This window comes from Seriola dumerili, unplaced genomic scaffold (genome assembly GCF_002260705.1).
Source record: "Seriola dumerili isolate Sdu_G_001 unplaced genomic scaffold, Sdu_1.0 BDQW01000110.1, whole genome shotgun sequence".
In the NCBI taxonomy this organism is placed as follows: domain Eukaryota; kingdom Metazoa; phylum Chordata; class Actinopteri; order Carangiformes; family Carangidae; genus Seriola; species Seriola dumerili.
The window spans coordinates 7,393,554-7,419,803 of NW_019174365.1; the positions used below are offsets into that span (position 1 = coordinate 7,393,554).

General features: G+C 39.3%; 4 protein-coding genes across 5 annotated transcripts; 2 read left to right on the forward strand and 2 right to left on the reverse strand.

Moving 5' to 3' along the window:
- Positions 1-1,892: 1,892 nt before the first annotated feature.
- LOC111222981 (cathepsin S-like) lies at positions 1,893-3,782 on the reverse strand. Its single transcript, XM_022746923.1, has 7 exons — positions 3,663-3,782; positions 3,207-3,329; positions 2,970-3,119; positions 2,609-2,833; positions 2,327-2,492; positions 2,097-2,199; positions 1,893-1,992 (listed from the first exon to the last, which is right to left on the reverse strand). Exons 1-7 carry the CDS (start codon positions 3,780-3,782, stop codon positions 1,893-1,895), a joined length of 987 nt encoding a protein of 328 aa, XP_022602644.1.
- Positions 3,783-4,022: 240 nt separating this feature from the next.
- LOC111222980 (cathepsin L1-like) lies at positions 4,023-10,365 on the reverse strand. The gene is made up of 8 exons (XM_022746922.1): positions 10,307-10,365; positions 9,185-9,305; positions 8,974-9,096; positions 6,634-6,786; positions 6,314-6,538; positions 5,631-5,796; positions 4,960-5,065; positions 4,023-4,817 (listed from the first exon to the last, which is right to left on the reverse strand). The coding sequence occupies exons 2-8, from the start codon at positions 9,302-9,304 to the stop codon at positions 4,718-4,720; spliced, it is 993 nt and encodes a 330-aa protein (XP_022602643.1). The 5' UTR covers position 9,305; positions 10,307-10,365; the 3' UTR covers positions 4,023-4,717.
- A 4,168-nt stretch (positions 10,366-14,533) lies between these two features.
- Positions 14,534-19,805, forward strand: LOC111223485 (leucine-rich repeat and immunoglobulin-like domain-containing nogo receptor-interacting protein 1). Of its 2 annotated transcripts, XM_022747650.1 has the most exons (4): positions 14,534-14,874; positions 15,501-15,569; positions 17,251-17,328; positions 17,510-19,805. In XM_022747650.1, exon 4 carries the CDS (start codon positions 17,522-17,524, stop codon positions 19,349-19,351), a length of 1,830 nt encoding a protein of 609 aa, XP_022603371.1. In that variant the 5' UTR covers positions 14,534-14,874; positions 15,501-15,569; positions 17,251-17,328; positions 17,510-17,521; the 3' UTR covers positions 19,352-19,805. The 2 variants fall into 2 exon arrangements, with proteins under 2 accessions (XP_022603371.1, XP_022603370.1); XM_022747649.1 differs by lacking the exon at positions 15,501-15,569.
- Positions 19,806-20,686: 881 nt separating this feature from the next.
- vps72 (vacuolar protein sorting 72 homolog) lies at positions 20,687-25,902 on the forward strand. The gene is made up of 6 exons (XM_022747338.1): positions 20,687-21,092; positions 22,871-23,023; positions 23,568-23,688; positions 23,915-24,091; positions 24,452-24,596; positions 24,985-25,902. Exons 1-6 carry the CDS (start codon positions 20,976-20,978, stop codon positions 25,373-25,375), a joined length of 1,104 nt encoding a protein of 367 aa, XP_022603059.1. The 5' UTR covers positions 20,687-20,975; the 3' UTR covers positions 25,376-25,902.
- Positions 25,903-26,250: the final 348 nt, after the last annotated feature.

Below are 26,250 nucleotides of genomic sequence, written 5' to 3' on the forward strand. Positions count from 1 at the left end.
CACTGGTTTGAGTTTTATCTATAATGATGGCAGTGATAGATGTGGTCAAAATTAATCGAACACCAGCCTGAAGACTTCCCCTACTGATGACGGTCTGATAAAGGGATGGAGGACTTTTTATGGCATGGTTTTATGGTCTCCTCAACTCTAAAGAGCACACGGATCAGTCCTGAATGAATCCTGACAAAAGGGCCGACCCATGCCAGAAAACAACTCCTTCATCTGCAAAGAACTGCAAGAAACCTTCACTGTAGTTTGGACTGAAGGAGTTTCTGTTTTTGTTTTCTTTAGTTTGACTCTGACCTGTTTATTAAATGATAAAAGTTCTACTCTAAGTGTGAGTTCAATTCAAAAATCAATGTGTACTGTGTGTAGAAACTAGATGTTTGTATGTGCAAGTATGGAATTTGTGGAACAAAAGATCAAGGAAAACAATTCCAAAAAAAAAGTTCAATATGACACAAAAATCTATCGTGTGTTGTCTTTGTGTTTTGTAAATGAAGACTGAAAATCTTGGTAAATTCAGTATTTATTACTTCTGGATATTGAGAATATTTTAGTGATGCTGAAAAGGTGCTGTATTTATTTTATGTGAGAGTTGTTCATTATGCTGGGATTTGCACTTTTGTGCCATTTATCCAATTCTATGAAGAAAATGATAATGGAAATAAAACTTGAAGAAAGGAAAGAAAAATGTCATTGTTTGCATTACAGAGATCGGTTTCGTTTGAATTCACAGCTTCATACTTTAAATGTTAATGGCTGTACTTGGCAACAGGTAAATGTACATACACATACTGACTGAAAAGGCCACGCAGCTTCACAATTGAATGCAGTCGATGTTTCAGCGGTCTTGTGATAATTAATGGAAATGTCCATGGGTTCAGAAAAATATAATCCGTTTTCATTTTCCCTTAGGATCTTGGGGTCATGGGACCGGCCTGTCAGAAGCATAGAGAGCCTGTTGTTCTTTAGTTAGTTTTTATTGCCATGTCAACAGTGGCTCTCTGTTATTCTATTTCTGGAGCTGACTAATTCTGTTCTCAACCTTTTTTTTTTTCTTCTTCTCATGTACCATCACAGTCCTAATCAGATGAGCTGAAGAACGCTGTCATTCACACCACCACGATGAACCTGGAATCATTGATGTTTAAGGTTTGGTCTCTTTTCCTTTCACAGTGCGACTGCCATGTGGAGTGGCAGAGCACTTGTTTCAACTCCATTACTTTCAGCTATTTTAGCCCACTTGCCAGCTAGTTTTCCCATGTACACTGAAATGCAACACGTGGTGTTCAGGTGCATCTTTGACAATAACTATACAATATATCAGATCTGACAACTTAAAGCTTATAAGTGTCTTATATTGCTCCTAAACACCAATATGTGAAGATATTTAACCAAAACCTATTTAAATGGCTGGGCTCCACAATCTTGCCACATGTTTGGACTCTCTATAGTGCACCCTCTCAACATACCCTGCTGTTCTGTATCGGTATTGCAGGGTGTCTGTGCAGGCTACAGGCCCAGCAGCCACAAGGGGACTTTTTGGGCTGATTTGTGTCTCACACACTGTGCATCATACTAATAAAGTAGTAAAATGACTTGAATGTCACTTTGTATATGTACAGAAGAAGTCACAAAAGTGCAGTAGTTTTCCTTTATATTTTAAAAAAAAAAAAAAAAAAAAAAAAAAAAAAAAAAAAAAGGGGGGGGGGGGGTCTTATTGTGGGAAGGGAGGCACTGCAGATGCTGCACACTTTTATACAGAAATTGTTTATTTCAGTACATTTGAGAGATCTATGATACATTTCCAACTCTTAACTTAAAGAAATCCACAAGTTATATAAAAAGGATCTACAGAACAACAAAACAAACTTTAGGCCATTGGCTGATCATATTATGGGGTAACAAGCATAGAGTGCGATTCCACACTGGTTGCGTCTGTTTCGAGCCATCTTGATGTAGCCTTCATCTCCGTAGTTTACACCCCAACTACAATCAAAGCATATTCAATCATAAAAAACTCCCCCCCCTCAATAACCAGGTCAAGGAAAGTGAATATAAAATTCACACTGAACAACACTTTTCAGACCAACCTGTTTTTGACCAGCCAGTAGTCATGTCCTCTCTCATTGCCATATCCCACAGCCAGCACTCCATGGTTCACATCACGACTGCATCTGTGGTCGATGTACACACCTGTTGGGCCACACAGACAGAAAGCAAAACTCAGCTCAAGTTGAAACCAGACTTAGATCACGGGACAAAAACTCACTTCCTCACACCTCACCAAGATTAAAACTTATTTTAAGAAATAACCACTCACCATGACGGTAGAAGACAAAGTTTGGCCTGGAAGCATCAACTGCAACAGAGATGGGGCCGATGGTAGCCAAGGCCACTTTTAATTCAAATTCATTTCCCTCCGGTAACAAGCCAAAGCTGGAGCAGTTAGCAGCCCGATACTGTGGGTTATACTTGCAGTGACCAGGCTGCAAAGAAAGTCATGTGCAGGGGAATTACTGCATGTTTTGACAGAGGCTCATCTAAAAGCTTTAACTACAGTATCAGAAATTTTAAACATGCACTGGTTGACCATTTGACTCACTTTTCCAGTATAAGGGTAGGCTGCATTAGAATCAATGCCTTTGTTTTTAATAATATATTCGAAAGCATTTGTCATGAAGCCACCGTTGCACCCGTGGTTGCCGTATTTTGTGGAGCAGTCCACCAGATTTTGAGGACTGAGGGACATCAGGACACCAGTAGATTTCTTGAGTTGCCCCTCAAGAGCTCCAACTGCACTGAAGGCCCAGCAAGAGCCACAAGAACCCTAGAAATTACCAAAAAAAAAAAAAAAGAAAAGTTTCTCATGAATGAAATGTAGGCCAAACCTTCTAACCCATCAGTACACAAGACAAGTCTAGATGTTCTGTGTTAACTTGTACAGACACTTTAGGATATCTCACCTGCATTTTGACTTCAGTGACCAGGCCTTTATCCCTCCAGTCCAGTGATGCTGGTAGAGAAGTATTGACCCTGATGGACTTGGAAGGACTCCTCTCCAGGTCAGAGGGCACGACGGTGCCCGTCAGCATGCCTGTAATCTCCTGAGTGGTCTACAACATAAAAAAAAAAAGACACGGTTTTATGAGGCACACAGTGGTTCGATGAAACAAAAATAAAAGTAAGTAGCCAGTTGTCACCAGGTCTCCCAGGTGGTTCATTGCTAGTTCATATGTATGTAAACCCAGCGATGCCTCCAGGTTATGGACATTAATAATTTCCAGGTTTTCTTCCCATATCCGCCTGCGACCCAACTCCTCAATCTGGAATGCAGATCATTAAAGAAATGTCAAACAGTTAATAATCCACCACAAAAAACAGTATTTACACTGTTCGTGACAAAGAAAATGGATAATGTTAGGATTTCTAGTTATGCAAGTAAAAGTTTTCCTCCAGACAAGAGACATTGTGTTTACATAGAAGAAAAAAAAAAAAAAAAGTTGAGTCACTAGTGTAGATATAATTGAACAGGATATTACACCTGAACCTAATAATTTAATCCAAAACTATAAACATAGACCTAACAAATAGACACCCTCTAGACAAAAAACAGTATTATTAAAGTGACTTGGTTGACAGAGATTCAAGACCTTTACCTGATGTGAATACACTTTTTTATGCATCTTCTTCCATAGCTCCCAGTGTCGATCAAGTTGTGAACTGGTAACGGCCGCTGCAAAGCCACACAAGATGGTGAAAAGCAGGCTCCGTAACATAGCTGTGTCTGGAAAAGGAAGAACTAGTCATTCAACCGGAGTCAGTGAAAACAAATGTTTTATAACAGACTGCAGGCCTCATGGTTCAAGCCTTGATTGCGCAGCTGCAGCAGACTCAGACACCTCCAGGTGATGACAATTAACATTTAGACGCAGTGGAAATAAAACTGGTCCAAAATCAGTAGATTAGTAAAGGTTATGCTGGAGATATTTAAACATGAACAACATTCAGAGAGGGGATGTATTTTATTTTGTTTTGGCAAAAATTGGCAGATAAGTTATTTCCAATAATTCAGATCAAAAAAGTGTAATTTTCTTTTAAGTGTTCTCAGTTAATTCAATGTGATTCTAAGTTTATCAACAATAAACACAATTGTAAAACCTGTTTTTGCAACACTCATCCAAGTTACCATACGCAGAGAAAATAGATGGAGAAAACAGTGACACCTGAGATAAATAAGACACGGTGATGGTGATGAGTGATTTTTTTTTTTGGGACTAAACAGATGGAGCTAGTATACAGCAGATAAGAGATATTTTATATCTCTGTATTATATCATCATCAAGAGGTTTATTTAAATCTATTAAGTACATTTTAACACTGTTAAAATATTAATATTTAAATAAACACATCAAATATATAAAACAGTGTAAAATCTATAAGATCTATAAATAACAAAACAGGTACAAAGCAAATATACTTTTTTCTGGTGTATACGTGTCCATTCAAGAATTCAAAACATCACTGAGAAAGGCTCCGAAGCAAATACAATAATTTTAAGAAATTAACTTTTAATACAACTTTTCTTTTAGTATTTTTGACACTCAGAACAACATCTACAGTTACAGTGTTAAAAATAAAAAGCCCAAACATCTGGTCTCTGATACTAAATTAAATAAGATAAATTCTACTGAGAGATGATTCAGGTGACAAGTCACAGTGTTGGGTAGATGGCAAAGCTGGCGATGCCACAGAGATTTCTCTTATTCCTCGCAAGTCGGATGAAGCCTTCCTCTCCCCACTCAGTTCCCCAACTGAAACCACAAAAACAGTCAACTTAATATCATACACTACACTCACACACTGAAGTCACTACTTTCTTTTATTTCTTTTCACATGTGGGGTAATGGGGTAGCAAATCTTCATAATCATCCAGTCAAAAAAAGACAAGCTCACCTGTTTTTCACAAGCCAGTAGTCTTGTCCTCTGTCTGTGCCGTAGCCCACGACCAAGACGGCGTGATTTATAAACCTTGGGTTGCAGCCGGGGGCATTATATAAACCTAAAAGATCCGTACGTTTAGTAACAGTGGCTGAGAAAAATGAAATATAAAGTGATAAAATGTCATGAACCCTCTGTTACCCTGATATTGGCATTACTGCTGACACCTGACACTTCCTGTAGCTTCAGGGGTTACAGAGTTTCTGTCTGCTAAAGTAATCTAGCAGTTCATTTCATGCTTTAAAGCCACTTCTGCCCCAATTTTGTTGTTCATTCCTTACACCTTCCAAAAAAAAAATCATATTTCATATCTGATCCCATTTGATTAAAGGATTAATCAATAATTGATTTTGCAAACATTTAGAAAAAGAGTTATAGTCCTCGTCAACTCATCCATAACTCCAAATACAAATATGCTTCGTAAAATCTGTATTTGCAGCACACAAGTTTTATAAATATAAAGCTCATGGACAGTTGTGACAAACTTAGTCAAAAGTCTATTTTGGGAACAGTATAAATACTGGGACAACAGTATTTCAGCAGAGAAAACTGCATTATTACTGCAGTGAGAGTGCAGTGTCCATGCACCCATGCACATCTCCATATCCAGAAGCCTTCATCCTCACCTCCTCTGTAGTTATGGAAAGATGGCAGCATGGCGTTCACGGCCACAGCGACAGGACCTACTGATGCCACCACAGCCTGCAGGGCCCTCTCATCTCCTCGTGGAAGGATGTGGAAATTAGAGCAGTAACCAGCCTTTCCTTTCACAGAGTAGCGACATTTCCCATTCTACAAATAGAAATGACATTTACAAAATATGTTATCATTATTTAATATTATATTATATTCTATAATGCTAGACTGACAGGTGAATGAGCAGTGCGCATCAAGATGGTTAATGGAGGAAACACTGGAGAGACTCAGCCACATATTTGAGCCTCAGTCAGACCGAGACTCAGATGAAGAGTGTGTTGTGCACCAAAATCATCGACTAGCAGATATGTCAGACCGGTTAGCATAGGTAGCATCTTTTACTTGTTTACTGTAACTGCCAGAGGCTGACGCAGTGTTAGTGGTTGTGCTAATGCAAACTCTCGCTCTCTGTACTGACAAGGTTATGGGTTTATTTAGCCCCCCCCCACCATCCCTGCAAGTTGACATGATTGATTCCTTAGGTTATATGACATGAATCCTTGGCCGGGTGGGCGGTGGAAATACGAAATCAATAAAGAAAGAAAGGAACAAACAAACAAACAAGGAAGGAAGGAAGACAGAAAATGCGGCCTTCATGCTTTCTGAGGGCAACCTTGTGTTCATAGGGGTAAAATCTCTCTGAGTCGACGCCTTCGTTGCGAATGACGTATTTGAAGGCTTTCGAGATGTATCCTCCTTTGCAGCCGTGGTTTCCATCACTGGTGCTGCAGTCCACCAGGTTCTGTGGACTCAGGGGAACAAGAACACCTGTTCGTTTCTTCATCTGCCCCTCAAGAGCTCCCAAAGAGCTGAAGGCCCAGCAGGACCCACATAACCCCTCAAAAAAACAAAGGGAAACATTACTAAGTTTATTGCCACTGTTTTTTTCCGTTAGATTGTACTCATTTCCCCCCTTTAAAAAGCGGATCTCACTTGGTTTTGGACAGGACTGACCAGGCCGTTCTTCCTCCAGTCCACACCCTGAGGCATCGATAAGCCGCTCACTTCCTTAAAAGTGCCATTTGTGAAATTAGCAGGGTCCTCCAGCTTCAAGCCGTTCAGCTTCTCATTGATCTCCTCAGCTGTCTTAATAGAAAAGAGGGCTGGTAAATATGTGAAAGAAATATGCACATAATAGAAACATTACAACGTCTAAGATTAGTGATGATCTTTTCACTGCAGCACTTAAATTTAGACTCATTTCTCATTGAACTATTGTTTCTTTACAGCAGTTTAAGGACACAGTGCAATACATTTCAGCGTGCTGAAAGTCCATCTTGAATTTAACAGCCTCTCCTAAAAAGTTCTCTATGGATTACTTGTACTGAAACAGCTCTACTCATGGTCATAAATGAGCTCTGCACCTCCCTCCTAGAACCTCGCCGGGTTATGAATCTGTGTAGAAACTATTATAGTCAAGTTTTTATTTTGGACATGTTTTCCTTCAGCATAAGTGACACCAACATGCAATCATAAAATTAACCACAACTTCCTCCGATTCTTATCATAATTTCAACTTCTGCCTTCAGCAGAAAGAGCATAAAGTTCAAATCCAGCGTCAGCTTTATTGTATTTATCATGATGCTGCATAAAGTCCAGCACCTCACCTCTTAGCCTCTTGCAAATGATCTACACTTCAGCTGTCTATTCATCTCCAAGACAACTATAACACACTGTCCTTCTCTGGGGATCTCTGACTAGAGGCCAAAAGCTCGAGTGTGTCCCAAACATTGTTGCCAGTTTCCTGCAGAGTTAACACGTCACGCCCATACAAGGCTCCACTCCTCAGGCCTCCTGCCGTCTTCAGGCTCAAAATAAAATAAGATCGAAATCCTCCTCTTTCCAGCGCCTTCCAGCGCAGCTTTGTAAACGCCCTCCCTCCCTCCCTGCCGTATCTTCCTTTTTACTCATACAAACCTTCATTCCCACACGTAAGTCAAGCAATGGCCTGATCAAAGAGACAAAACTGAAACATGATCTCTTCATCACTACAAAAATATTTTTTCTGTCATGCATATGTATAACTGCTTCTTTGCATTGCATTTTTAGTGCATACTATCCATTTCTAGTCCTTCACAAAGCAACCATTTATGTTTGTTTTAATAACAGTAGTTTTCTTTTACATAATTATTAAGATGAATCACTTTGAAGTCCATATTTTTTGAAATGCCAGAATTGAAATTGCCATGCCGAAACAAAACGCAGTTCCACTGTATTTCTAAATATTTTCGAACTGTTTTTTTTTATAAATTGATGTAACTTAGTTAGCCTTCTCACATGTGCTGTAGGTCATATAACCAGATTGGCCCAGCCTATACAGGATTAAATTAATCAGATTGTATAAAGGAAGATTAAAGCAGCTCTATAGGTTAGGGTTTAGATTAAGCCTACATGGTGCAGGTTTAAATGCAGATTAACAGTGTTGGTCAGTCGACCATCTTGCACCAGCAAAGGTCAATGAGTGTGAATGCACTTCAGGTTATGATGTCCAGTGTTTGTCTGCGCAGGGCCTGGGAGGCAGGGCGAGGCAGTGCGGTGGTTGATATGTGGAGACCGGTGTTTGTGCCAAAATGTTTGTCGTGTGCTGTGTAACCACCAGAGGTCTCTCTCATGCATTTCTGTCCTAAACAAACCCCACTCTGGTTCTGTAATTTGTCAGATGACAAATCTGACAAATCTTGAATATCTTCAATAATGGTTTCCTCAGTTCTACTGCAGATTTCTGTCAGCCAACAAACTCCGTACAAGCTATAATTTAGTTTACTATTGTCAAGTAATAAGCGCAAGATTAATCAAGCAAAAATAAAGACAGTTATCTGCACTCTTGCTATGGAAGTGAGAGAAGTTTATAAAAAGTGATTAGAGTAAAAATAAAATAAATAAAAGATAAAAGTTCGAGTTTGTTAGATTTTACTCTGCAGGGAGTTTTAACTTGAAGCTCAGAAAAGTACAAACAAAAGATTGTCTGACTTTTTCTTCTGTATCTCAACATTTCTTGTGCTCTTGTGTAACTGTGGGTGTGAACTGCAAACTGAGAAAAACTGATCTCAGAGCAGGTCAAAGTCTGTCACAAAGAAAACGTGAACAAGAACTATTTATGTGAGTCCAGATGACACTGAATTATTTATCTGCATATCTCAACCTACAATGATGTTTTGAGAAAATCCAGATCTGTCTGATATGATGCAAAACTGAAAAGTTAGGAAGGCTTGTTTTCTCAGCAACAGAAACTAAAAAAAACCACAAGCTGTTTGTGCTGGAGCAGAATCCTACCATGTCAGCCAGGTGGTTCAGTCCCAGAGTGAAGTTATGTTTTCCCGCTGATGCCTCCTGGTTGTGTCTCAGCACCAAGCCCAAGTTCTTCTGCCACACTGCTCTCCTGAAGATGATCTCTGTCTGAAACAGAAACACTGACTGTGTGATCTTTCCACCTGTGTGGGTGAGTATGTGTGTGTGTGTGTGACAACAGAGAGAAAGGTTCTACCTGATTATCATAAACCCTGTGATGTTTGATTTTCCACTCTTCCCACATCTTATTTAAAGCTGATGAAGAATGGCCGAGGACCAGGAAGGCCAGAAGCAACACCACACACAAAATGTGCATCCTGCAGAGGAAAAAAACAAAACAGTCACTTTAAGGGAGCAGCCATGAGCCTCATGTCTTTCTATAGAGCTGAAACTATTCGACTAATCAGTTTAACAACTGACAGAAAATTCACTGTCAGTAAATGATTAAATGATAAGATTTTGCTGCTTTTCTTTGTCTTTGTGTGACAGTAACCTCAGTGTCTTTGGGTTTTGGACGGTTGGTTGGAAAAGCGTGAAGGTGTCACTTTGGCCTCTTCTGGGAACTTATGATGTGCATTAAGGTTACAGCCACAATTTTAGAAAAACGTTATGATTTGAACCAGACCAGAAAAATACAGTTTCAACAATTTGTAATTTTGTATTTTTAATTCAGCTCACAGTTCAGGTGTGTGTTCTGTGAATTTCCTCTTTTTGAATTCAGCAAAAGCAAAACAAGCGCATCAGAATCTTCCTTCACCATCGAGAGAATGATGAAATACACGATAAACATTTTGAGATTCATCATACGGTACACGTTGAACGTAAACTCCTCAGGATCTTAGCATCAGTCCCTGCAGCAACAGCTGATTAGCTTCTTTCTGCAGTAGAATATAGTCACATATAAACACAAATCTTCAATAAAGACTGCACTATTATATGTGCACACTGCACAGTTCAGCTAAACAAATCTGAAACCACAACACGCAGCACTGCATACAATATTCATAGGTGCATGTTTAGAACTAAAGGGAGGAAGTTAGAGCCGGTAAAACCTTCACGTAAAAGTTAAATAAGAGTCAGACATGTTTGCTTTGGCTATTTTATGCTGTTGACTTTTCTTCACCTCAAAAAGGAGAAGTTCAGACCTGTTTCACTGTAATCTCTGAACTCCTTTCTCGCTTTTGCGCTTTTATTCATCCACACACCGTACAGTCGTAAACTCTGTCAAGCATTTGACCTCCACACACTCTACACACTGCACAGAAAATCAGCCCCGAGCAGTCTTCACACTGTTAATGACAACAAATGAAAAGTTTACCTCGTCGCACGACAATCAGCAAAGTTATTCTGTCCAGGGAAGAAAGTGCACCCGTTTTCAACCAGCCTTCACACATTAAAGAGGAAGTATAGTTTCCTTTAATACACAGTGTGTTTTTTTTTCCAGTGCATCTGCTCTCTGACTCATCATGTGAATCTAATTTACAACCAGCTGCGGTTGCCCAAAACAGTCTTCCAGTATGAGAGGTGGAAGTCACAAAAGTTACATGTTACAAATGTATGTAAAATAAACAGTCTGTGGAGAACAAAGTGGGAAAAAAAACAAAAAACTGAGGATGAGAACATTTAGAAATCATTTAACAAATCAAAGGATGATTTGTGATCATAAAACTGTAGGTAAATTGTAGAATTTTAAATAGTTGAAATAATCTATCAACATTTTCTTATTACAGTAATCACTTCATCAACATATTGAATTGTGTTTGACATTGCTGCTAATGATATTGCTAATTTCTGTCAGTGTCAGTTTGTGATGAGAGAAGCAGTTAGTTTGAACCCTCAGAGTAAAAGGCTATAAATTGGGACTAAAACTGTTATTATCAGCTGTCACGAGTGGACCATGTTGTTTGTTAGTGCTGGTTAGGAAGACGTGGTTTTTCTATTGGCTAAGGTGTGTTGCTATATTGTGTGTTTCCTGTTTGCGCGAGAGGCTGTGGTGTTAAGTGTTCAGTCACGAAAGCTTATTTGTCCTTCAGCGTACTTCTCTAAGATGCATAGGTTCAAAAATACAACAACATAAAAAGAAAACGCATCATAAAATAGTCTGTTTATTTAACAGACATTTGATTTTTGTGCTCAAGTTGCTGCTGTCCCATTACATGCAGGCTCTTGCTGTTAATAAGGGTACAGTTGTTGGTGACTTGTAGTGAGCGGACTGACAAAGTGCACGTGATGATGAAGAGTGGTTAACGTGTGTGTCAAAGTGCCGTGTTACAGTTACAGTTTCTCTTAATCTCTAATTAATCAAAACGCAACTCTCTCTGTCCAAAGGGAACTAAATGCTACATGTACTGGACTATTTCTTGGCCTGGAGCAGTGTTTTGTTGTCAGGCAACATAACCAACCATACAACCGCATCATGTTGTTTTTACATTGATTAAAGAAAAGCTGGTAATATGATAATATATATATTATTGAGTGAGCTTTAGAGGTGCCAGTAGGCTAATTTTGTTACTTTTGGACAAAGCCAGACTAGCTGTTTCCCTCTGTCTCCAGTCTTTATCTTAGTTGAGCTAAGCTGAGCTGAGGTAACCAGCTGCGGGCTGTAGCATTTCACAGAATTTACCAACAAAGCAAATAAATAATATGATAAATATAAAAGAATATTCCCCGATTTCCAGTCATCTCTTTTCTTTAATCCATCTAATAAAGGCAGAGAACCAGAAACATCACGGGAGTCATCACTGCAGGGATCAACAATGACGCAACAATAGGATAATAAAAGGACAGGAGGATATTATGCAATGAGGAGCTTTGATTTGGCCGAGGCTGTAATTGGCGTTCATCTCTGATCTTTCTCTTCCTGGATCCGGGGGTTGGACAAAGATTCGCTGATGAACGCAGGTTCCCCGAGGTACCAGATGGTAAGTTCCTGACTCAGCACCCGCTCTTCTTCTGTGGTGGTGATCATCCTTAGGGTCAACACACCACATAATCCTGCAGCGAAGCAGAGAGACAGACAGTTCTACTCAAACACCTGATTGTTTCTTTTTTTTTTTTTTAAATTAAACAACAAAATGTTTGAAAAATAGAATTTACATGTGGAGCAATGTGGGTGTACTGAGCAGCTAAAACACAGAATGCAGAAATTTACAAATGAATGTGCACTCGTTATACTTATGAGCCAATTATTCAAGTCTTTCAGAGACGTGGGACGATATTCAATCACAGAGGGGAAAAGAAAATCATTCTTCAGTCAAATACATCAAAGAACATGTTACCACCCACATCTTCTTATTGAAACCTGACATAGATTTACTGTAAAGCTAATTTTAGATTGAATCAGCTGATGTGTTCAAAAGCACCTGCTGTTATACAATTGTAAGAGAATGGATTCAGGGCAAATGGAGCAACTGAAAATGGATTCATATATTTACTTTGATTGCAGTCTCTTCCTTCATTAATTGTTAATAGATGGAAATATCATGATTGCTGAAACCTATATCCCATGCTGCAAGTGCTCCAGTTGAAAATGACCTACTTTGTCAGTAACCATCATGCCTGCCAACCCAAACTTGTAGGTAACCTGTTGTTGAAGAACCTGCAGAAATACTTATTGCACTTCCTCACACAGAAGCTCATTGTCCACATTTCTCAGCCAGGTCGCTTTGGCCAACTTGTTCTATTTTTTAAATGACGCATACATTAGACTACACTGTGCTGTCACTTTTATTCTCCTATTTTATCTGTTTGATTTAATTTTAGCTTATTTTTTAACTCCAGTTTTAGTTTTTAACACCCATGTACATTTACTTTTATATTGCCTTGTGTCCCTGTTATGTATCGTCTTAATCCCTTCTTATGTCTTATGTACAGCACTTTGAATGGCCTGGTTACTGCTGAAAGGTGCTGGACACATAAACTTGCTTTCCCTTTTCTTTCCTTACACCATGGTACATAACATATTTTTAATTGGAGTAAGAGTTAAGGGTTTTTTCCATTATTAGTTGTTATTTCATTATCACTTACACCAATATTAATATTATTGTTGATGTAGTTGCCCGTTCTTGACAGGGAACAAGCAGGGCTGGAAGTTTGATGTCAACAACCAAAGAGTGAAATTTTTTGAAAGAGAAACAATAGCTTGTTTCAGGGCTGTGCAGAAACTTATAGATCTGTGCAGCTGCTCAAAGTAAAAAGAAAAAAGGGCACATGCAGCAAGATTTTAAAACACCATACACCAACATAATTTACAGCATAACCTGTTGAAATAGAGCAACCCACATTCACACACAGAATGTGACATGGTATCTTACAACAAACGGCGTCACACTATATCATTGCTCGCCACCTATCACCTAAAACAACTGGAAAACTGTTGCCTACAATGTCGCCTAACTGTTCACCAGGACCACTGTGGTCAGGACCACTTTCAAACTTATGTTGCATAACTGATGCACGATGTGAAGGGGATGCTGTTGTGTAACGATAATACTCATGGCATGTGATTGTCAAAGGACAAAAAAGCGGGAGAATATACAGAGCGCAGAGCATACACACACACACACACACACACACACACACACACACACACACACATACGCACACACAATAGTCAGCACCATCAAATGGAATTAGCTAAATTAGCTTTAAGGCTGCTTGGAAGTAAAATTTTACATTCTCTAAATTGGTGGACAGAAATTCACTTCATCCATGTCAGAAGAAAGTAACTAAGACACAAACAGAGACCAGCTTGTGATGGGGTCACAGCAGCCCTGATGCTTGTCAATATGTCAACCCATGAGTGCTCAGTAGTTATTAATACATGGTCTTCCCCTAGGAGATAAATAAAGTTGTCTATCTATCTATCTATCTATCTATCTATCTATCTATCTATCTATCTATCTATCTATCTATCTATCTATCTATCTATCTATCTATCTATCTATCTATCTTATTAAATGACTATTCAGTACTAATGGGCCTTCATTTTGATGAAGACTGCAGAGTTACACCACTATTCAATGCTGCAGAAGATGTCTGTGTGGTCATTTTCTCTGAGGTAAAGTGAGGTAATTACACCTGCTCAAGTTTTAATGAATCAATGTCAGTAACTTTAAACAAGACAGCATTAACAAAATGACACATGTTAGGACCGACAGACCAGTTGTGATGGCGTTTTGCAGCATGATACTCATACTAATAATCCAGTATTAGTAATATATCTGATAGGATTCATCTGACAGCTTTTTTTTTTACCCTAAAGCACCAGCCTTTATTCACTTCTGGCCATGAATTTACAAACAAAAAAAATAGATCATTATCCAACTTTCAAGTGGCTCTGACAGAAAAAAAGATAAAAAGATGTTCCTTTATTTCCAAGTGTCAGCGCATAAAATCATTCCCATCTGTTGTTGCTCCTAAATCTCTGCATTTGGCTGACCTGAGGCTGCCTCCTGTCATCCAGTGCAGCGTTTCTGGATGAAGTCCAGGAAGCGAGTGCATATAATCCCCCAGCATGCACAGAGCACTCGCGCATTTCGTCCAGAGCCAGGTTGCTGTTGCCATGCGGACAGCAAAGCAACAAGGGGAACTGAGCTGCAGTAACACGCTTAAACTGGAGTCGAAAAATTCAGAATGAGAGGATGAAGCTCTCTCGTTGCGACACGTCTGTCTGTTTCTCTCACATTGCAGGTTTCATTTGGATGTATTTTTGAGCAACAGAAGGTTCTGAGGTGGAGCTGACAGACCAAAAGATGTGCCCTGCAATTTAAATTATCTTTGCTTGTATCAAAGATTTACCCAGAGACAACTTCAGAGAAAAACCTACACTTGTAAACGTACTCCTGAATGCCATGACAATGACAAGCCCTCCAGACTGAAGAGACGGTGAGTTACAATACTTCATTTTCCTTTTCTCTCCCTACAAATGACTGTAATTCTGTGGCTTTTACATTACCATCCTTTGTATTTGAGCTATTGAAACTGTCAAGCCACAGTAAATGACTGCAATTTCACCTTTGCACACTATTTTCACTCTCCGGCATGTGCGCACCCAGGGGAGTACAGGAGGAGTCAGCCTCCATCATTAACTGCTCCGGGGAGTTGCTGTCATCACAGACAGTTAGACTATACTATACTATATCAAGAGAAAATTGCCACCTGAAAAACAGCATCTAAGATACAGCGAGCGATCATTTTACGCTGCTTCACTCTGGTGTGTTTGTTTGCTGAAATTTGGAATTTTAGAAGTTTCCTAGGATACCACAAGTTTCAAAAGTAGATGATTTAAGTAGAAAATAATTTAGGGAAGTCTAGCATTAAATGTGTGGACGTGGGACCAAAATAGATCAGTTTGCAGGGATGGGAAAAGGCATACAATAAATTTACCTGAGCATGAGGGATTTGATATTTCCCATTAATTATCACAGATTTCTGCAAAAAATGTCACACATGTATCCAAAATCAGTCCTGTTGTCTCTCTGTCTCCATCCCTGTTCTCACATTCTCTATAGTGTTGCATCCTTCAGCACAACAACATGTGAGGAGAGCTGCCAAAGCTGAGGGTGGCATCCCACCAGAAGGTGTTATGTTGTTTTTTCCTTCGCTCTCTTGGCAATCTGAACGGCACATTTCAGCAAGTCACACATTTTTTTTTTTTTTTGATGAACTGGTCCCTGTATCATTTTTTATAGATTCACAGTTTGTTTGCTACCTCAGATTCTTGTTTCCATAAGGAAAAAAAAGTGTTTTTACATGTTCACATGAAATGATCACACATGAAAGATGACATTGTGTGATTACAGATAGCAATGGGATGGTAACATTTTTACAGTTCCAGTCAACTTTCATGCCATGTTAGAAAATGCCTGCAGATGGACAGCATCACCACATTTTTTCAAACCAATGCACAGATGTATTTCTGCTCTTGTCGCACCCTACTGGTGGTTTTAGCGACTGTTCAAATAAAGTGAGGTGATCAAATGTTAGTAGTAGTGGTCCCCTACACAGTCTTAACATTAAACCTTAGAAAACTATTGTTGCTATTATTGTTGCTACAGTTTTTTAATGTTGATAATATGACAATAGAACATTATTTTACTATTTTATTCACACCAGTTCTTCTGGATCTGAGCATCCACAACATACTTTAAAATATAAAATTTAGCTCTGTTGTTATTTTGTTTGAGAAAAATATTGGGTTGAAACAGGTTGAAAAGGTCGATACAGCCTTTTTACACATTACTTTCCAGCTAATAGATTCTACATGCCCTGAGAGACGCAGAACATTCTCCAAAATACCAGAAAAAACGTCTTTTAAATGAGCCTGCAATCTGCTCTTACAGTAATCACAGCATCAAAATAAACATTGAATGTATTAAATGCAGAGGAATATGTGTTCCTTTGACATTACAATTTGACCAAAGACAGATGATGTTTACAATAATTGTGGACCTCCAGATAATTGAGCATTTAAGTCCATGTGCTGCCTCATGCGGTGCAGGTTTACACTTTCTCCCTCTTTCTGCTGTCAAACTGCTTAAAACAAAAACAGAGTGAGATGACAACCTGCTCTTTCTTTTTATTTCATCTATTTCAGGTGGAGCAGTCAAGGTCAAATAAAACTGTCCACAGGACTGTGGGTCTTAGATAAGTGGTGTAACAGCTTGAATGTACAGCGACAGTCTAACGCATGTTTTAGCGGTGAATGGGACACTGCACCACCTGTTTGACTGAAGTGAAATCACACAGTTGCACAGAAGGTCACGTGCTCTACAAAGTTGTATAGAAGGAGATAAGAGCTGACACTTTCTGTTGGTCTTTTAGAGGTCAACAGTGGTTTAAAAGTGACGTTTTGAGGTTTATAGTGCTCAAATCAGAGCCAGCTTACTTAAGTCCTAAGAACTCTTGCGACACAGTCTCACAAACCAGCAACGAAACCAAACTCTCCACTGAAAACGTTGTAGCTCACTTACACTGCTTAAACTTGCCCCCTTCCTGCCTGCAAGTAGTTGGTTTGTTGAAATTTAGTCATGATGTTTGTACTATTGAGGTGCCAGCAACATTATTTTGTGCAATCATTGCAAAAAAAAAGAAAAAAAAGAATGAACCTGAGCATGGGGGTACCTCTGTAGGTTCTCATTGAGGATTACTGGAGCACTGAAATCAACATGAGTACAAACTGAATTCACAGACATTCAAAGTCTGACAAACATGAGCAACATTTGACGACTTCCTTTGCTTTCTGTCTTAATTTTTCTTCAGTATTTGTAAGTCTATGAAGACAGGACCCTCCATCAGCAGCTGTCTGGTTATGAAAAGATACTTCCTGTTAGCCAAGAGGTAAGAAATTCTTTTGTTTTTAAATTTAGACAATTATTTTAATTTTAAAAGAATGGATTAATGCAATAGGCCACATCTTAACACTGTCAGCTTTGTTGTATTTGTATGTTGCAGTTAGGTTATGTTCCCCCAGTTTCTCATTCTTCTCATGGCTTCCTCTCTCTCGCTCGCACACATGCAGGCAGGCCACCAGATGTTTGAGGGAATTGCCGTCCACAAACGGCTGTGCTGGGGAGTTTTCTACCTGCTGGCCACAGGAGTGGCATTAACATCTGAAACGCGCCAGCCGTGTCCACAGTCCTGCCGCTGTAACACCGAGCTGCTGGAGGTGAATTGCTCTTATGGCCAACTCAGCACAGTGCCCAACGATCTCTCACAAGATGCTAAACTGCTAAACTTAACTCATAACAACATAAAAACACTGGTGCATCAGCATTTCCAAACTTTAACACAACTTTTAGACTTGGATTTAAGTGACAACCTTCTGGCAGTGGTTGAACTGGAAGCCTTTCACGGCTTGCAAAGTCTGCTAACTCTGCGTCTTGCCCGCAATCACTTGAAGATTATTCCTGTGGGAGCATTTGCTGGATTACCGAACCTGCAGTTACTGGACATAAGCAGCAATGAGATCCTTGTTTTCCTAGATTTTACTTTCCATGACTTGGCAGCCCTGCAGTATATTAAAGCAGCAGATAATGACTTAGTTTTCATCTCTAATCAAGCTTTCACCGGACTAACCAGTCTACAGGAGCTGCACCTTGATGGCTGCAACCTCACTGCGGTGCCAACAGAGGCGCTCACACAGCTCAGCGTACTCAGAAGCCTTCATTTTCGCCGACTGGGCCTCACCACACTGCCAAACTATTCTTTCCATCATCTAGTGCGCCTCAAGGAACTTGTCATTTCTCATTGCTCCTGGCTGGAGACACTGTCGGGAAACAGCCTCTTTGGCCTAAATCTTACATCCCTCACCATTAGACACTGCAACCTCAGTGCTATCCCCTACATTCCTTTGCATCATCTTGTATATCTTGTATTCCTTGACCTTTCCTTCAATCCAATCACTTACATTCAGGGGAACCTGCTTGGAGACTTGCTCCGGCTCCAAGAGCTCCATCTGGTTGGGGGATCATTGTTACGCATTGGAATCGGGGCATTCAGGGGCTTAACACATTTCAAATTGCTGAATGTATCTAGAAACCTTCTCACCACACTCGAGGTGGGTGCTTTTCAGTCAGTTGACACCCTGAAAACTCTGGGACTTGATAGCAACCCACTGGCATGCGACTGCCGTTTGCTGTGGGTGGTGCGAAGACACCTGTACCTGGACTTTGGTGGAAAGTCACCGACTTGCACTACCTCAGTCCATCTGCAGGGCTGGAATTTTCTTGATTTCTCTGAAGTTGAGATACCAGGCCTGCTCACCTGTCACCAGCCTCGAATTCTGAACCGCAAACCTCAGGATGTGAAAGTAGATCAGGGACACACAGTAGTGTTTTACTGCAATGCAGAAGGTGACCCTCTGCCATCTGTAAGCTGGCTAAACCCACAGCTAAGACCTTTATCAGCTATTGGTAGAATACGGGCTCTCTCTAATGGCTCATTGGAAGTTCGTTATGCTCAGCCTCAAGATAGTGGCACTTATATCTGTGTGGCATCTAATGCAGCAGGAAATGACAGCCTGCCTGTCAGCCTTCATGTCCGGGCCTTTCCATCATCTTCTAAAAACCCGTTTCGTCTTAAAGGTTGGTTTGCCTTTCCGTCTGCCTCTCCAGGTGTAAATGGAAATCAGAAACTCCCATTTGATGTCAAGACGTTACTAATAGCAGCGACCATTGGGTTTCTTTCATTTTTCAGCTCTGTGAGCATATGTTTTATTTTCATGCTCTTTTGGAGTAAGAGCAAAGGGCAAATAAAACACACAGCTACGATTGCATATGTGCCACGAGGTGCCATGTCGAGTAGTAATGGAGGCACAGGCAACTATATGGAGACTAGCAGGTTCACCATGAAACTTATATGAGCCAATAAGTGAAATGTCTTTTTTCAAGTTAAACAAAACTGGTAAAACTACAGTTTTTAAGCTGTAAAATATGAAACCATCTGGCATTAAAACCCCTAATTTCTAGACAGAATTGAAAAATTACAATTAGAATTGAATTTTAGTGGCATGTTAACTTGTGCGTAGCAGACGCTGACAATTAATATGTTTATTTAAATGTGAGCATTTTGGCTAACATCTCTGTAGCAAACTCAAAAAGACATATATATATATGTATATAAGATATATAGAATGTCATTTCTATTCAAGTTAATTTGATATATTTATATTTTTTGCCAGTATTGTGATATTGTCACATTTACTGTACTGTTCTTTAATGGATGTGTGTTATGTAACTTTGTTGTTTTTGTTTTTTTATTCCCCAATAAATCACTTCATATGATTTCTTTCAAAAAGCAGCATAAAATAAAATGGTTGTGCTTTCAAAAATGTCATTTTGTAGATTTTGGTGTCCTTATTCAGTGACTCAGTGAGTCCAAAATTACACAAAAAAACATCAGCTGCAGAAAGCATTGTGTCTGCTTTGTGAATGTTTTCACAGAGCAGATTTTTAAAGTAATTTTTCACATGACACTAGAAAATCACATAACACTGAATTATACACTATAGCCAATGAAGAGCCACAAGGGGTAGAGAAATAGCTTTAGTTTTAATCTGTCCATGTCTAAACTACCATGTAGGCCTACCCTAATCTTTGCAGACACATTTGAATTACAAATCTTCAAATGAGCTGATACCTCCATCACATGAGTGGAGCCTTTTACTGTGTAAAGTTAACAATTACCATGAAATGATAGGTCTTGAAAAGCAATCCAATGCACTGAGCACACAAAGATCAGTTTGTACATTTGTGACGTAAATTTTCGTTGTACGGAGCCTCTGTAAGCTTCGCTGAGAAAAAAGATCTGAGCCTAGGGATGGTCGTTGAAATAAGACAATGAACAAAAAATCTAACGTTCATCAAAACTGCCAGAAGGAGGTTCAGCCAAATCATTCTGTTGCCATGGAAATACATTCGCTCTTAGTGTAAGGTACCAACTCTACCGGTTTCCATGACAACAGTATCGAACGATTCAGCAGTTAAGGTGTTAATGTTAAATGAAATAATATAATTATTTCTATAATTATTAATATAACTTGATGCAATATCAAGTTAAACAGCATGCAGAATTCTTCGCAGACTGTATGCTTTATCGAGTCAAATCCATAGACTGTATATAGAAAGGTCAAATCGTACAAATACTAAGTTAAGAGCAATATTATTTTGAACGTAGCTTTTTACCGTAACTCGGAAGTACATCATTTACCCCGGATGTGTTGGTTAGCTACAAAAAAGGCAGTGGCTACTATCGGCTAGCGTTAGTGGTGTACTTATCTCATGTTACAAAGAACTTTATTGGCATATTAGTGTGAATTTAAACCGTATTCACAACTTAAATAAAATATGGGTACAAGCATATAAATGAGTAAGCACAGCGAGTAACGGCGAAGTAAAAGAAGTCCGGTAGTCTATAGCTGTTAGCACAACACTAGCTTTCAGATAGATACCCAAACGTAAATTAGCGTTGTTTAGAAATTAACAGCCATGAGTCTGGCAGTCGGTCGGGAACCCAGAAAGACTGCGGGAAACCGCATGTCTAAACTCCTGGATGCTGAAGAAGAGGATGAGTTCTACAAGACCACTTATGGAGGCTTCAACGATGTGAGTGATGAAATTGATGGACATGGAGTCAGCTAGCATTAGCTCCCAGCTAGCTTGTAATAGTCGATTTTGCAGGCTTTTCATAATTTCGCGAACGGGTTGTTGTATTGGAAGATATTAGGCTGCCTGCAACTGAGTACAATAAATCCAGAATTATTATTATTTCTTTTTATCTTCTTATTAATCATTCAAAAAATTGAATGGCGTAACGTTCATTGACCAAAGCCCATCACAAGTTTTGAGAGGGTTAAGTGATGCCTGTCCCTAGTCTGACAACAAGCCAAAAAGCTCAAATTATTTTTATCTGACGAAGTAGAGAATAACCCAGTAGCAGAAGTAGTGAAGTGTTATCAAATATGGACGTATGGAATTGTTTTATGTAGGTAGACTAATCGATTATTAACAATAACAAGAAGAGACATTAAATTAGCCTTACAGGTCAGTACTGTATGTTTAATGCATAGGAAGTAAGAGGGTTATTTTAAACTAGGTTACGCACTTAATGCCCGGGGAGAGTGAGAGGTGCAAGGACTTGTTTTTGAATAGTTACTCTAAGTATTATTAACGTTCATGGCTCGGACAAAGTTTTAGAAACATCTCTCAGTATAACAAATTACATGAGTCTTTAGTGTAAGTTGATGTATGTCTCAAAGACATGACACTTTGACTGTTCATACCATAATTTCTGCAATTAATGTCACAGCTGATATTTCTGTGTCAGAAGAACAATTTTTGTTATGATTTTTCATTTTCAAAAAGTGCTTCTCAGACTGCAGGATTTTGACAGTGAGACAAATATCCATTAGCTTTGGTTTCTCTGGTCTGTGAGTACAGCTTTTCAAGTGTGTTCAAAGCCAAAGTAAGTGGAAATATATACAGTACATACAATGCCCATCTTTACAGCTAACAAATCTGTGAAGAGAGTGCCAGTCTTTTTAGCATCAGACCCTAAAAGAGTAGAAAGTCTACAGTGCAAAGGGTTCAATCTATATTGTTTGTCAGAACATTATGCTATTTTTTGATTTTCAAGCAACTTAATTTAAGGCTTGCATTTTAAGATGATCCACATTTTACAGTCTAGCTTATTTTCTTCAAACAGCTGCTGGGTCAAGGGTCATCTTGTGTAGGGGGATTTGGCAGAAGATCCTCTGGCAGTTCTGACGTTGTCTCAGCTGAGGTTGACAAGAGTAACTGGATGAAAAAAAAAAATCACAAACAAATCCTGAAATGCTTCAGTCATTTCTGCTGTCACTTTGATAAAACACTGTGACCATGCCTTTTCACATAGCACATTGAGCACTGTCAGTTGTCTCATGCTGATCTGAAAACTCATATACTAATCAATGCGAGGAGTCTCTTATAGCTGAAAACCGCTGCTAATTGGCTTTTGGCTTAAAAGGATCCAGGTTTGTGTTGTAGGTCTGGAAGTGAGTGAATGGGTGAGTGTGAGTAGCCTGAGTATCTGAATCAAAACTAAACCTGCTTGTTGTATGGGGAAGATTCTTCTTCCCCATATTCCTAGATTAACAGTCCCTTTCTCAGCAGACATGTACATTATACAACTTAACTTATCTACATTATACTAGTGTGATTTATTTAACTTGTATTAACTTGGTAAAAATGTCTGAATACAATATATATAAAACCTCAAGTGAAAGTTGGTTTTGTCAACTGACTGTAGGGTCTATTTTCAAGGTTGTTTCATTAGCAGGTAGTCTCCATTAATCATATTTCATAAATATTAGGCTTCATTAGTGTGCCTTTTTGTTTCCTTTCAGGAATCAGGAGATGATGAGTATCATGGTGAACATTCAGACACAGAAGACGAGGTGGACAGCGACTTTGACATCGATGAGGGAGACGAGCCAGACAGCGACCAGGAGGAGGATGCACCTCGGCGGAAAAGTCGAGTTGTCACTAAAGCTTATAAGGTAGCAACAGTCATTTCAGCAGCTGTCAGACTCTGAATCAGATCTCAGAATTAATAAGTGAATCATCTTCATGAGTCTGTATTCATACCCAAGAGACCTTTTTAAATGACATTGCAGCATAAAACGCTGTGACATGAGAGCATTTTTTTGTTTATTACATGAACATGAAAACTGTTTGTTTTTCCTCTAAAACCAAATTTACTTGCATTTAGCTTCCAGCTTATTTTTTCTCAGCGTCATCCTGTGAAATATTTTTCTCAGCATGTGTACTTTTCAGCCCTGCTATTCAGACACGCATGAACCTCGTGAAGCTGCTTTTTACTGTGGATGCTGTGTAGCCACTGCAGCTTGGTTGCCAAATGCAATTCTCTTAACAGTAGCAAAGGGAGCAGAAAGATAATTGATTTAGCTCTGCCTCCATATTATAGTATTAGATTGCATTATAGTCACAAGCAGTTCTGCAAGTTGCTGTTGGGAAAGTTTGGACATATTTTGCTCATATACATTTATGAAATAGATGGCTTTTGTCTTTATTGAATCCAAGGAACCCATAAAAGTGGCAAAACCCAAACCGAAAAGACCCTCTGAGGAACAGAAGAAGACTGAGAAAACTAAAGTGGAGCTCAAAAGGAGGATTCCACAAGAATTCCAAGATTTTAACGAGAGTAAGATTGCTACAACCCCTCCCACAAAAAACGCTCTGTTGTCAGATACTTCGACATAAATTATCTAGAAACACTTCACTTAAATTGGTTTAACACACAAACCGCCATGTAATAAGCACATTATGATAGAGGGTAAGTTTTTTAAATAAACATTTAGTTTCTGAACACCATTCTTCATCTTTGTTTGAGGGTTTGTCTGAGCTGGGTGCCTTAATCATTCTTTTAGCTCGGAAGTCTGTGCGACAGTCCACCAGTGAACATACCCGAAAGACCAATCTGCGCTTGCAAGAGCGTCAGGATGCCCCTCGGAGAAGGAGAGGTGCTCACCGTGACCGGCCCCTTACCCAGGAAGAACTGCTGGCTGAGGCCAAGATAACTGCTGAGATCAACATTCGGTCACTAGGTGAGAACATGTTGGTCAAATTACTCAATGGAAAGAGAGTTTTGGCACCAAAATTTTCTCCGTCTTCATGCCAAATACTTACTGCTCAAGCTTCTGTATTTAGGATGTTATAGTGATGACACATATGTGATCATATGTCTGACTTTTATCAGTACCATTTTTGTAGCCCATTTGTTTGGGCATACACAAAGTCCTTGTAGATATTGTATAATGATGAGTTTTACTAGTTATTGTTGTTAGTACATTAGTTACGAATATGAATTTACGACTATATTGTCTCAAGTTGTCTCTAGCTGTTTCACTTAATGACACTAAATATGAAATGTGGATGCACCTATTCATTTTACTTTCTGTGTGTAGAGAATTATGAACGTCTCGAGGCAGACAAGAAGAAACAAGTCCACAAGAAGCGGCGTTTTGAAGGACCAACTATCCGTTACCATTCAGTCCTGATGCCCCTTGTCTCTCACTCAGTCCTAAAAGAAGAAAATGTAGATGTTGAGGGGTACGTATGATCTCATGTTAGACTTGCTAGACTGGCTCATGCTAGGCAGGTAGATGACATACCTCTCTGAGCCAGTATATACTGTACAGATTTTGTGTTTATGTCAAGTAATCTGGGCTTGTGGAAAATAATATTTTGTTTTAAATCATCACCATGAGGTATTTAATCATTTAAGAGTGGCGTATACCCAAACATATGACCATGATTACTAGTTCTGTTTATCAGTTCTCCTGACCTTGACCTGTTATAACCACTAAAAAAAAAAAAAAAAAAAAATTAGGTAGAGAAAAAAATGAGTTACTTGCTAATTAATTGGTAATGATTATATAGATTATTAGCATATAATGTGGCACAAATGTAATGTTTGTCATTTTACCATTTTACAAAGGTTGGATCAGGACGTTCCTCAGACTGCACCGCAAAATCCCACCACACCTTCCCAGCAGCCTGCTGGAGGCTTGTGCTCCCGTACCTACATAACATTCAGTGATGATGAGGCGTTCGAGGCGGCCTTTCCACGCAGCGCACAGTCAAGTCCTCAGCTTCCCGTCCAGGAGGTTTGTCCCGTCACTCACAAGGCTGCACTGTACCGAGACCCAGTCACTGACATACCTTACGCTAACACACGAGCCTTCCGCATCATCCGGGAAGCGTACCGTAAATACGTGGCTGCTCATGGATTTCCAAACACTTCGGGAGGGGTGACGGGACATGACTCCTCGGCAACGAAGGGTGCTCGCCAGAAAATGGTTGTTAAACAAAGTGCGGTTTCAACATAGGCTAGTCTCATAAAAAATTTAGGATATAGGTATGTGTGTCTTTCTATATTTCTCAGTTGAGGCACAGTGACTTGATTGTGTGACACGTGGGAAAACCATAACCAATTGATCACCACCACCACCACAGGTACCATTTCTCCAAACAACTTGGCAACTGGCACCGGGAATTTGGAGAAAAAAGACATTTTGGGATTAAGCAGAAGCTGTTATAATTACGTTACAGGTGTTGAAGTGATGAAAGGTAATATTTTGCAAAAATGTTCAGTGTTCAGTAAAAAACTAACACGGACAAACCAGATTGGTTGGTACATTCCCTTAAACTGCAAAATAAGTCTCACTAGTGTTGTCTCTGTGTATGAGAGTTCGTTCTGTACATTAATACCCAGACAAATCCCGGGTGAGTGGATGAAAAACTACAACTTGGCTTTGCAATTCAAAATAGGTTTGATTCTGCACATTGGCAGCTTTGATTTTTTTTATTTGCTTTTTTTACTGTTAAGGTTTTTTGTTTCTACAATTGTACATACTTACATACTACAAAAAATAAATATTTGAAACTTATTCATATATTGTATTTCCATGAACTCTAACACACAAACATCAAACACTGAAACAACAGCTACACTGCAAGGACCTCTGTGGAACTGCACATTTAAAATGCCCCTCATGACATAAAATCCACTCTGAATCTACCCATACAGTGGAAGTTTTCGGTGTCATCAAAACTAGCTAAATGTTTTTTCACCCTTCATTCCAACCCTACTGAAATATAAATACTCTTTGCTATTGCTCATTGTTAATTTTCAACAGAACACCAAGCATTGAAATATGACAGACCTTAGTTGGTATTTGACAGCAAACCTATATTTCCTCCA

Coding starts and splice junctions, on each gene's coding strand:
- LOC111222981 (XM_022746923.1), bottom strand. CDS start 3,782: ATGTTACGGAGCCTGCTTTTCACCATCTTGTGTGGCTTTGCAGCGGCC. Junction 2,493..2,608: donor CCTACCCTTATACTGGAAAA/GTGAGTCAAATG, acceptor CTTTCTTTGCAG/CCTGGTCACTGCAAGTATAA. Junction 2,200..2,326: donor CTTTGTCTTCTACCGTCATG/GTGAGTGGTTAT, acceptor GTGGCCCAACAG/GTGTGTACATCGACCACAGA.
- LOC111222980 (XM_022746922.1), bottom strand. CDS start 9,304: ATGCACATTTTGTGTGTGGTGTTGCTTCTGGCCTTCCTGGTCCTCGGC. Junction 9,097..9,184: donor ACAGGGTTTATGATAATCAG/GTAGAACCTTTC, acceptor TTTCTGTTTCAG/ACAGAGATCATCTTCAGGAG. Junction 6,787..8,973: donor TGAACCACCTGGCTGACATG/GTAGGATTCTGC, acceptor TTTTCTATTAAG/ACAGCTGAGGAGATCAATGA.
- LOC111223485 (XM_022747650.1), top strand. CDS start 17,522: ATGTTTGAGGGAATTGCCGTCCACAAACGGCTGTGCTGGGGAGTTTTC.
- vps72 (XM_022747338.1), top strand. CDS start 20,976: ATGAGTCTGGCAGTCGGTCGGGAACCCAGAAAGACTGCGGGAAACCGC. Junction 21,093..22,870: donor CTTATGGAGGCTTCAACGAT/GTGAGTGATGAA, acceptor GTTTCCTTTCAG/GAATCAGGAGATGATGAGTA. Junction 24,092..24,451: donor GATCAACATTCGGTCACTAG/GTGAGAACATGT, acceptor TTCTGTGTGTAG/AGAATTATGAACGTCTCGAG.